General features: G+C 43.7%; 1 protein-coding gene across 1 annotated transcript in view; it reads right to left on the minus strand.

The window, feature by feature from the left end:
* Nucleotides 1-12,897, minus strand: part of LOC135573018 (wnt inhibitory factor 1-like) — an 83,606-nt gene that overhangs the window by 22,541 nt on the left and 48,168 nt on the right. The window contains exon 5 of the mRNA XM_065022072.1: nt 7,744-7,839. Within this exon, the coding sequence (XP_064878144.1) occupies nt 7,744-7,839 (96 nt within the window). The remainder of the gene's footprint in view (nt 1-7,743; nt 7,840-12,897) is intronic.

The following is a 12,897-nucleotide window of genomic DNA, read 5'->3' on the forward strand; positions in this document are numbered from 1 at the left end:
GTCAGAACTGTGTGTAAGTTGACTACACTAATCACTCAGAACTACTGGTGGGGTAAGTGTGTGTGTGTCAGAACTGTGTGTAAATTGTGGGGTAAGTGTGTGTGTGTGTCAGAACTGTGTGTAAGTTGACTACACTAATCACCAGAACTACTGGTGGGGTAAGTGTGTGTGTGTCAGAACTGGTGTGTAAGTTGACTACACTAATCACTCAGAACTACTGGTGGGGTAAGTGTGTGTGTGTCAGAACTGTGTGTAAGTTGACTACACTAATCACTCAGAACTACTGGTGGGGTAAGTGTGTGTGTGTGTCAGAACTGTGTGTAAGTTGACTACACTAATCACTCAGAACTACTGGTGGGGTAAGTGTGTGTGTCAGAACGGTGTGTAAGTTGACTACACTAATCACTCAGAACTACTGGTGGGGGTAAGTGTGTGTGTGTCAGAACGGTGTAAGTTGACTACACTAATCACTCAGAACTACTGGTGGGGTAAGTGTGTGTGTGTCAGAACGGTGATAAGTTGACTACACTAATCACTCAGAACTAATCACTCAGAACTACTGGTGGGGTAAGTGTGTGTGTCAGAACGTGTGTAAGTTGACTACACTAATCACTCAGAACTACTGGTGGGGTAAGTGTGTGTGTGTCAGAACTGTGTGTAAGTTGACTACACTAATCACTCAGAACTACTGGTGGGGTAAGTGTGTGTGTGTCAGAACTGTGTGTAAGTTGACTACACTAATCACTCCAGAACTACTGGTGGGGTAAGTGTGTGTGTGTCAGAACTACTAACTGGTGGGGTAATGTGTCAGTTGACTACACTAATCACTCAGAACTACTGGTGGGGTAAGTGTGTGTGTGTGTCAGAACTGTGTGTAAGTTGACTACACTAATCACTCAGAACTACTGGTGGGGTAAGTGTGTGTGTGTCAGAACTGTGTGTAAGTTGACTACACTAATCACTCAGAACTACTGGTGGGGTAAGTGTGTGTGTGTCAGAACGGTGTGTAAGTTGACTATACTAATCACTCAGAACTACTGGTGGGGTAAGTGTGTGGGGAACGGTGTGTGTGTCAGAACTGTGTAAGTTGACTACACTAATCACTCAGAACTACTGGTGGGGTAAGTGTGTGTGTTTTGTGTAAGTTGACTATACTAATCACTCAGAACTACTGGTGGGGTAAGTGTGTGTGTGTGTCAGAAATGTAACACTAAGTTGACTACACTAATCACTCAGAACTACTGGTGGGGTAAGTGTGTGTGTGTGTCAGAACTGTGTGTAAGTTGACTACACTAATCACTCAGAACTACTGGTGGGGTAAGTGTGTGTGTGTCAGAACGGTGTGTAAGTTGACTACACTAATCACTCAGAACTACTGGTGGGGTAAGTGTGTGTGTGTCAGAACTGTGTGTAAGTTGACTACACTAATCACTCAGAACTACTGGTGGGGGTAAGTGTGTGTGTGTGTCAGAACTGTGTGTAAGTTGACTACACTAATCACTCAGAACTACTGGTGGGGTAAGTGTGTGTGTGTCAGAACTGTGTGTAAGTTGACTACACTAATCACTCAGAACTACTGGTGGGGTAAGTGTGTGTGTGTCAGAACTGTGTGTAAGTTGACTATACTAATCACTCAGAACTACTGGTGGGGTAAGTGTGTGTGTGTCAGAACTGTGTGTAAGTTGACTACACTAATCACTCAGAACTACTGGTGGGGTAAGTGTGTCAGAACGGTGTGTAAGTTGACTACACTAATCACTCAGAACTACTGGTGGGGTAAGTGTGTGTGTGTCAGAACTGTGTGTAAGTTGACTACACTAATCACTCAGAACTACTGGTGGGGTAAGTGTGTGTGTGTCAGAACGGTGTGTAAGTTGACTATACTAATCACTCAGAACTACTGGTGGGGTAAGTGTGTGTGTGTCAGAACTGTGTGTAAGTTGACTACACTAATCACTCAGAACTACTGGTGGGGTAAGTGTGTGTGTGTGTCAGAACGGTGTGTAAGTTGACTACACTAATCACTCAGAACTACTGGTGGGGAAAGTGTGTGTGTGTCAGAACTGTGTGTAAGTTGACTACACTAATCACTCAGAACTACTGGTGGGGTAAGTGTGTGTGTGTGTGTCAGAACTGTGTGTAAGTTGACTACACTAATCACTCAGAACTACTGGTGGGGTAAGTGTGTGTGTGTGTCAGAACGGTGTGTAAGTTGACTACACTAATCACTCAGAACTACTGGTGGGGTAAGTGTGTGTGTGTCAGAACTGTGTGTAAGTTGACTACACTAATCACTCAGAACTACTGGTGGGGTAAGTGTGTGTGTGTCAGAACTGTGTGTAAGTTGACTACACTAATCACTCAGAACTACTGGTGGGGTAAGTGTGTGTGTTTGTCAGAACTGTGTGTAAGTTGACTACACTAATCACTCAGAACTACTGGTGGGGTAAGTGTGTGTGTGTGTCAGAACGGTGTGTAAGTTGACTACACTAATCACTCAGAACTACTGGTGGGGTAAGTGTGTGTGTGTCAGAACGGTGTGTAAGTTGACTATACTAATCACTCAGAACTACTGGTGGGGTAAGTGTGTGTGTGTGTCAGAACTGTGTGTAAGTTGACTACACTAATCACTCAGAACTACTGGTGGGGTAAGTGTGTGTGTGTCAGAACTGTGTGTAAGTTGACTACACTAATCACTCAGAACTACTGGTGGGGTAAGTGTGTGTGTGTGTCAGAACTGTGTGTAAGTTGACTACACTAATCACTCAGAACTACTGGTGGGGTAAGTGTGTGTGTGTGTCAGAACTGTGTGTAAGTTGACTACACTAATCACTCAGAACTACTGGTGGGGTAAGTGTGTGTGTGTGTGTCAGAACTGTGTGTAAGTTGACTACACTAATCACTCAGAACTACTGGTGGGGTAAGTGTGTGTGTGTCAGAACGGTGTGTAAGTTGACTACACTAATCACTCAGAACTACTGGTGGGGTAAGTGTGTGTGTGTCAGAACTGTGTGTAAGTTGACTACACTAATCACTCAGAACTACTGGTGGGGTAAGTGTGTGTGTGTCAGAACTGTGTGTAAGTTGACTACACTAATCACTCAGAACTACTGGTGGGGTAAGTGTGTGTGTGTCAGAACTGTGTGTAAGTTGACTACACTAATCACTCAGAACTACTGGTGGGGTAAGTGTGTGTGTGTCAGAACTGTGTGTAAGTTGACTACACTAATCACTCAGAACTACTGGTGGGGTAAGTGTGTGTGTGTCAGAACTGTGTGTAAGTTGACTACACTAATCACTCAGAACTACTGGTGGGGTAAGTGTGTGTGTGTCAGAACGGTGTGTAAGTTGACTACACTAATCACTCAGAACTACTGGTGGGGTAAGTGTGTGTGTGTCAGAACGGTGTGTAAGTTGACTACACTAATCACTCAGAACTACTGGTGGGGTAAGTGTGTGTGTGTCAGAACTGTGTAAGTTGACTACACTAATCACTCAGAACTACTGGTGGGGTAAGTGTGTGTGTCAGAACGGTGTGTAAGTTGACTACACTAATCACTCAGAACTACTGGTGGGGTAAGTGTGTGTGTGTCAGAACTGTGTGTAAGTTGACTACACAAACAATTTGGAATTTTAAACACATGAACGTTTTTAAAAGAAGAAGTGATGTAGTCAGTCCAGTCTGTCCTCAACTCTTAGCCAAGAGAGACTGACAGGCGTAGTATTGATAATAGCCCTCTGATTACACTGCCGCTCTGTTCTGGACCAGCTGCCGTTTTTTAGACCTTCTTTGCAGCACCTGACCATATGACTGGGCAATAATCAAGATGAGATAAAACTAGAGGCTGCAGGACTTGCTTTGTGGAGTGTGGTGTCAAAAGCTGAGCATCTCTTTATTACAGACATCATCTTTACAACCATTGAATCTATATGTTTTGACCATGACAGTTTACAATCCAAGGTAACACCATGTTACCTCCGGTGGCTAGCTAGCTAGCTAGCTAAAATTGGCCCATTCCTAAATTTGCCATGGATGGAGATAGGGATTTGACTTGTGATGTTACTTAATTCTCCATTCTGGCAATGATTATAACGGCAATTCTGATCCATGTCACGACCTGACCTTAGAGACTTTTATGTCTCTGTTTTGGTTTGGTCGGGGTGTGATTTGGGTGGGCATTCTATGTTCTGTTTTCTATGTTTTTGTATTTCTATGTTTTGGCCGGGTATGGTTCTCAATCAGGGACAGCTGTCTATCGTTTTCTCCGATTGGGAATCATACTTAGGCAGCCTTTTTCCTTGTTGTGATTGTGGGAAGTTGTCTTTGTTAGGGCACTATAGTCCTTGTAAGCGTCACGGTCGTGTTTGCTATTTCTTGTTTTGTTGGTGACGTTTTACAAAATAAAATAAAATGTACGCCCACCACGCTGCACCGCGGGTCTTCCTTGAACGACGGCCGTGACAAGCCAACCGTAAATCCATACATTGTGCCCCTGGCCTGAGAGGGTGGAAGTTCAACGTGTAGCTAGATGTAGCTGGCTAATGTTAACTAGCTGGCCTGGCGCATCGTTGCCCATGAAAGGAAATTAGGCGAGCGAGCATTTTATCCAGATAGCCAGGGACAACAAACAACTAAAAGCGTGTCCCGTGTGACAAGAGTCATAGACCGTTTAGGCAACATGAAAGAGGAGGATGGCATTGCTGGCGTGTCTCTACAAGTACGGTGAGTCAACATGTTTTTTTTCTACTTGCAAGCACACACACACACACACACAGAGAAATCAGTACCATGGACAACCACGTCATATTTAGCTTACATTGATTAGACTAAATCGTTTTCTGGTATCTTTTAGTTGTCTCTGTATTAGACTAAGCAGAGGTGGTTAGATGATGTTGTAATGTTGACGTTGAAATGACTCTGGAATAGTGGAGGCAGCTCCTGTTGTCTCTGTATTAGACTAAGCAGAGGTGGTTAGATGATGTTGTAATGTTGACGTTGAAATGACTCTGGAATAGTGGAGGCAGCTCCTGTTGTCTCTGTATTAGACTAAGCAGAGGTGGTTAGATGATGTTGTAATGTTGACGTTGAAATGACTCTGGAATAGTGGAGGCAGCTCCTGTTGTCTCTGTATTAGACTAAGCAGAGGTGGTTAGATGATGTTGTAATGTTGACGTTGAAATGACTCTGAATTGAAATAGACTCAGAGGTGGTTAGATGATGTTTTAATGTTGACGTTGAAATGCTCCTGTTGTTCTGTATTAGACTAAGCAGAGGTGGTTAGATGATGTTTTAATGTTGACGTTGAAATGACTCTGGAATAGTGGAGGCAGCGTCTGTTCTCTTTACGACTTGCGGTAAAACTCTATGGTTCTAAATCAATAGTTTTAGTAGTCTGAAAAATGTTCCGGAAACATCAACGTTTGAGCGTGTAACTGTTTGTTACATGTGTTTTGTGGACTTCATCGGACAGATGTCGCTCTCCTGTTTTGTGATGAAACAAAAGGTGTGATTGAATTCATTCTGCCACTGTGTCTTCTTATTGTCTCGGCCTCTAAGCTTTACAGGAATATGGCTCTGAATATATACAGCAACACCTCCGCCATAGGCATTCCTGTCTCTTCTGTAGGCCCTACATCAGTGGTTCTTAACCTGGGTTCGATCGAACCCCAGGGGTTCGGTGAGTCAGTCTCATGGGTTCGGCGGAGGTCAAGACACACAACCAGATTACAGGCACTGGTTACAGTGAGCAGCTTCCTCTTGAGCGGACAGCTTGATGAAAACCAATCTATATTCGGGACACCCAGAAAATAGACCTATCTGTTAACAGCACACACATTACCAAGCATTGCACACATATTATCCAGATAATGAATGTCAGCACATGTTGGCCTATATAGCAACACCCTAAAATAGGAGGCTTTAGATGAGGTAGTGAAACTGCAACCACAACACTTTTAACAGCATTAGACATGAGATCATCTCTAAGCTTTACAGGGATATGGCTCTGAATATATACAGCAACACCTCCGCCATAGGCATTCCTGTCTCTTCTGTAGATGTTATATCCCTGTATTGCTACTGCTGTATCATCAAAGGAATTATCTAAGTGAGTCTCAGAGATGGCCAGTATATGAATGTTATCAGATTTAGTTTTTTTCTCCAGTTATTGATCTCATAAACCTTATTTCTATGGCTATAGTACATATGATTAATAACATAATAATAATAATAACAGCTCTCTCGCTCCTTCCAGTCATTTGATTAATAACATAATAATAACAGCTCTCTCACTCCTCCCAGACTTTTGATTAATAACATATATTTGTAGACCTTTCCAGCTTGACAAGAACATTGTCTGGCTAATAGAGTCAGTCAACAGGGCACTTGTGAGTGTCAATTGGTGTATGTGATGTGGGGCTGAAGCTACTGACCCAGAAGCCTGTGAAAGAGAGACACTACTGTCCTCAGTGGTACTCCCACCGGCTTTAGTTTTGGATGCCATGGTAGCAACGTAGGCTAATGTTGGTACTCCACGCAGTTCCAGACAGGACAGGTCGCAAGGCAGATGGAAACAGCAACAAACAGCAGGGATTTAGACAGCCACAAGCCTGGGACAATAAGCCGGCCCCAGCCACAAGCCTGGGACAATACGCCGGCCCCGGCCACAAGCCTGGGACAATACGCCGGCCCCGGCCACAAGCCTGGGACAATACGCCGGCCCCGGCCACAAGCCTGGGACAATACGCCGGCCCCGGCCACAAGCCTGGGACAATACGCCGGCCCCGGCCACAAGGCTGGGACAATACGCTGGACCCGGCCACAAGGCTGGGACAATACGCCGGCCCCGGCCACAAGCCTGGGACAATACGCCGGCCCCGGCCACAAGCCTGGGACAATACGCCGGCCCCGGCCACAAGCCTGGGACAATACGCCGGCCCCGGCCACAAGGCTGGGACACGCCCCCGGCCACAAGCCTGGGACACGCGGCCCCGGCCACAAGCCTGGGACAACGCCGGCCCCGGCCACAAGCCTGGGACAACGCCGGCCCCGGCCACAAGGCTGGGACAATACGCCGGCCCCGGCCACAAGGCTGGGACAATACGCCGGCCCCGGCCACAAGCCTGGGACAATACGCCGGCCCCGGCCACAAGCCTGGGACAATACGCCGGCCCCGGCCACAAGCCTGGGACACGCCGACCCGGCCACAAGCCTGGGACATGCGCCCCGGCCACAAGCCTGGGACGCCGGCCCCGGCCACAAGCCTGGGACACGCCGGCCCCGGCCACAAGCCTGGGACACGCCGGCCCCGGCCACAAGCCTGGGACAATACGCCCCGGCCACAAGGCTGGGACACGCCGGCCCGGCCACAAGGCTGGGACAATACGCCGGCCCCAGCCACAAGGGCTAACCACGTCGCGGGCTGTGTTCAAGCTTTCAGGAAACCTTGCTAGCTTGAAAGCTAGTTAGCAGCTAGGCTAGCTGCTACGCCAAGCAGCTCTATAGACTTTTGGAGGATCTCTGGACAGATAGTAGTGGTCCCAGCAACTAATGCTAACCATGTCACGGGATCCCCCTCTCAAACGGTAGCTAGTAACCAACCTTCATCAATAGAACCCCTTTTCAGAGACTTTGAAAACAACAGACCGAGCTCGGTTGGAGTTCATTGGTCCCCAGTGGTGAATGAGGTGTGTTTGTCTCGGGTTATGAAATGTGTACTGTGTCCGTGTTTCAGGTGAGTGTACCTTTGTCACAGCTGTCTCCATAGTAACCAGGTGGGCAGATGCACACGCCCGGACTCATACACAGTCCACCATTCAGACACCTGGGAGAGCAGAGGGCTGGGGGGGAGAGCGGAGGAGGACAGGAGAGGAGAAAAATCTACGTCAGCAACCTCAAGTATTTAATTCACCTTCAGTTGCTGGTAACCCTTCACCCCCCCAACTCTATATTAATTTAATTCACCTTCAGCTGATTGTAACCCTTCACCCTTCCAACACTACATTAATTTAATTCACCTTCAACTGATTGTAACCCTTCACCCTTCCAACACTACATTCATTTAATTCACCTTCAGCTGATTGTAACCCTTCCAACACTACATTCATTTAATTCACCTTCAGCTGATTGTAACCCTTCACCCCTCCAACACTACATTCATTTAATTCACCTTCAGCTGATTGTAACCCTTCCAACACTACATTCATTTAAATCACCTTCAGCTGATTGTAACCCTTCCAACACTACATTCATTTAATTCACCTTCAGCTGATTGTAACCCTTCCAACACTACATTCATTCAATTCACCTTCAGCTGATTGTAACCCTTCCAACACTACATTCATTTAATTCACCTTCAGCTGATTGTAACCCTTCACCCTTCCAACACTACATTCATTTAATTCACCTTCAGCTGATTGTAATCCTTCCAACACTACATTAATTTAATTCACCTTCAGCTGATTGTAACCCTTCCAACACTACATTCATTTAATTCACCTTCAGCTGATTGTAAACCTTCCAACACTACATTAATTTAATTCACCTTCAGCTGATTGTAACCCTTCCAACACTACATTCATTTAATTCACCTTCAGCTGATTGTAACCCTTCACCCTTCCAACACTACATTCATTTAATTCACCTTCAGCTGATTGTAATCCTTCCAACACTACATTAATTTAATTCACCTTCAGCTGATTGTAACCCTTCACCCTTCCAACACTACATTCATTTAATTCACCTTCAGCTGATTGTAATCCTTCCAACACTACATTCATTTAATTCACCTTCAGCTGATTGTAACCCTTCACCCTTCCAACACTACATTCATTTAATTCACCTTCAGCTGATTGTAACCCTTCACCCTTCCAACACTACATTCATTTAATTCACCTTCAGCTGATTGTAACCCTTCACCCTTCCAACACTACATTCATTTAATTCACCTTCAGCTGTAATCCTTTACATTAATTTAATTCACCTTCAGCTGATTGTAACCCTTCCAACACTACATTCATTTAATTCACTTCAGCTGATTGTAACCCTTCCAACACTACATTCATTTAATTCACTTTCAGCTGATTGTAACCCTTCCAACACTCAGCTGATTGTAATTCACCCTTTATTCATTTAATTCACCTTCAGCTGATTGTAACCCTTCCAACACTACATTCATTTAATTCACCTTCAGCTGATTGTAACCCTTCACCCTTCCAACACTACATTCATTTAATTCACCTTCAGCTGATTGTAACCCTTCACCCTTCCAACACTACATTCATTTAATTCACCTTCAGCTGATTGTAACCCTTCACCCTTCCAACACTACATTCATTTAATTCACCTTCAGCTGATTGTAACCCTTCCAACACTACATTCATTTAATTCACCTTCAGCTGATTGTAACCCTTCCAACACTACATTCATTTAATTCACCTTCAGCTGATTGTAACCCTTCCAACACTACATTCATTTAATTCACCTTCAGCTGATTGTAATTCACCTTCACCCTTCCAACACTACATTCATTTAATTCACCTTCAGCTGATTGTAACCCTTCCAACACTACATTAATTTAATTCACCTTCAGCTGATTGTAACACCCTTCCAACACTACATTCATTTAATTCACCTTCAGCTGATTGTAATCCTTTACATTTAATTCACCTTCAGCTGATTGTAACCCTTCCAACACTACATTCATTTAACCCTTCACCCTTCCAACACTACATTCATTTAATTCACCTTCAGCTGATTCACCCTTCCAACACTACATTAATTTAATTCACCTTCAGCTGATTGTAATCCTTCCAACACTACATTCATTTAATTCACCTTCAGCTGATTGTAAACCCTTCCAACACTACATTCATTTAATTCACCTTCAGCTGATTGTAACCCTTCACCCTTCCAACACTACATTCATTTAATTCACCTTCAGCTGATTGTAATCCTTCCAACACTACATTCATTTAATTCACCTTCAGCTGATTGTAACCCTTCACCCTTCCAACACTACATTCATTTAATTCACCTTCAGCTGATTGTAACCCTTCACCCTTCCAACACTACATTCATTTAATTCACCTTCAGCTGATTGTAACCCTTCCAACACTACATTCATTTAATTCACCTTCAGCTGATTGTAACCCTTCACAACCCTTCCAACACTACATTCATTTAATTCACCTTCAGCTGATTGTAACCACCTTCCAACACTACATTCATTTAATTCACCTTCAGCTGATTGTAACCTTCACCCTTCCAACACTACATTCATTTAATTCACCTTCAGCTGATTGTACCCTTCACCCTTCCAACACTACATTCATTTAATTCACCTTCAGCTGATTGTAACCATTCCAACACTACATTCATTTAATTCACCTTCAGCTGATTGTAACCCTTCCAACACTACATTCATTTAATTCACCTTCAGCTGATTGTAACCCTTCACCTTCCAACACTACATTCATTTAATTCACCTTCAGCTGATTGTAACCCTTCCAACACTACATTCATTTAATTCACCTTCAGCTGATTGTAAACCCTTCCAACACTACATTCATTTAATTCACCTTCAGCTGATTGTAACCCTTTCCAACACTACATTCACTACATTTAATTCACCTTCAGCTGATTGTAACCCTTCCAACACTACATTCATTTAATTCACCTTCAGCTGATTGTAACCCTTCCAACACTACATTCATTTAATTCACCTTCAGCTGATTGTAACCCTTCCAACACTACATTCATTTAATTCACCTTCAGCTGATTGTAATCCTTCCAACACTACATTCATTTAATTCACCTTCAGCTGATTGTAACCCTTCCAACACTACATTCATTTAATTCACATTTTTCAGCTGATTGTAACCCTTCCAACACTACATTCATTTAATTCACCTTCAGCCAGATTGTAACCCTTCCAACACTACATTCATTTAATTCACCTTCAGCTGATTGTAACCCTTCACCCTTCCAACACTACATTCATTTAATTCACCTTCAGCTGATTGTAACCCTTCACCCTTCCAACACTACATTCATTTAATTCACCTTCAGCTGATTGTAACCCTTCCAACACTACATTCATTTAATTCACCTTCAGCTGATTGTAACCCTTCACCCTTCCAACACTACATTCATTTAATTCACCTTCAGCTGATTGTAACCCTTCACCCTTCCAACACTACATTCATTTAATTCACCTTCAGCTGATTGTAATCCTTCCAACACTACATTCATTTAATTCACCTTCAGCTGATTGTAACCCTTCACCCTTCCAACACTACATTCATTTAATTCACCTTCAGCTGATTGTAACCCTTCCAACACTACATTCATTTAATTCACCTTCAGCTGATTGTAATCCTTCCAACACTACATTCATTTAATTCACCTTCAGCTGATTGTAACCCTTCCAACACTACATTCATTTAATTCACTTTCAGCTGATTGTAACCCTTCCAACACTACATTCATTTAATTCACCTTCAGCTGATTGTAACCCTTCCAACACTACATTCATTTAATTCACCTTCAGCTGATTGTAACCCTTCACCCTTCCAACACTACATTCATTTAATTCACCTTCAGCTGATTGTAACCTTCACCCTTCCAACACTACATTCATTTAATTCACCTTCAGCTGATTGTAATCCTTCCAACACTACATTCATTTAATTCACCTTCAGCTGATTGTAACCCTTCACCCTTCCAACACTACATTCATTTAATTCACCTTCAGCTGATTGTAACCCTTCACCCTTCCAACACTACATTCATTTAATTCACCTTCAGCTGATTGTAATCCTTCCAACACTACATTCATTTAATTCACCTTCAGCTGATTGTAACCCTTCACCCTTCCAACACTACATTCATTTAATTCACCTTCAGCTGATTGAAAATAAAACTCAGCCGTTCTCACAGAACACTTCTCTTTAAAAATCCATAGTCTACTCTTAGATGCCTCAAAGCCTTGACACGGTCCACATAACGGGTGTTCCTCTACGTAGTTATTTTTTTGTGGCTTCATTTTTTTGGGGGGGGGGGGGGGAGTGACCCAAAAGGAGCTCTGTAGCCCTGTTTGAGTAGACGGTGAAATCCCCGTGGAGAGTCCTTACTGTTCATATGATACAAAAAACAACAACATTGTTCTCCCCTCAGTCAGTCTGTAGCTGGACAGAGTCTCTCTAACCTCTTTTAGAGCCTTAAATAGATGGAACAACAACATTGCTCTCCACCCCCCTCAGTCAGTCTGTAGCTGGACAGAGTCTCTCTCTATCCTCTTTTAGAGCCTTAAATAGATGGAACAACAACATTGTTCTCCACCCCCCTCAGTCAGTCTGTAGCTGGACAGAGTCCCTCTCTAACCTCTTTTAGAGCCTTAAATAGATGGAACAACAACATTGTTCTCCACCCCCCTCAGTCAGTCTGTAGCTGGACAGAGTCTCTCTCTAACCTCTTTTAGAGCCTTAAATAGATGGAACAACAACATTGTTCTCCACCCCCCTCAGTCAGTCTGTAGCTGGACAGAGTCTCTCTCTAACCTCTTTTAGAGCCTTAAATAGATGGAACAACAACATTGTTCTCCACCCCCCTCAGTCAGTCTGTAGCTGGACAGAGTCTCTCTCTAACCTCTTTTAGAGCCTTAAATAGATGGAACAACAACATTGTTCTCCCCTCAGTCAGTCTGTAGCTGGACAGAGTCTCTCTCTAACCTCTTTTAGAGCCTTAAATAGATGGAACAACAACATTGTTCTCCACCCCCCTCAGTCAGTCTGTAGCTGGACAGAGTCTCTCTAACCTCTTTTAGAGCCTTAAATAGATGGAACAACAACATTGTTCTCCCTCAGTCAGTCTGTAGCTGGACAGAGTCTCTCTCTAAC

The sequence above is a fragment of the Oncorhynchus nerka genome, linkage group LG8 (genome assembly GCF_034236695.1).
Source record: "Oncorhynchus nerka isolate Pitt River linkage group LG8, Oner_Uvic_2.0, whole genome shotgun sequence".
NCBI classification, from domain to species: Eukaryota; Metazoa; Chordata; class Actinopteri; order Salmoniformes; family Salmonidae; genus Oncorhynchus; species Oncorhynchus nerka.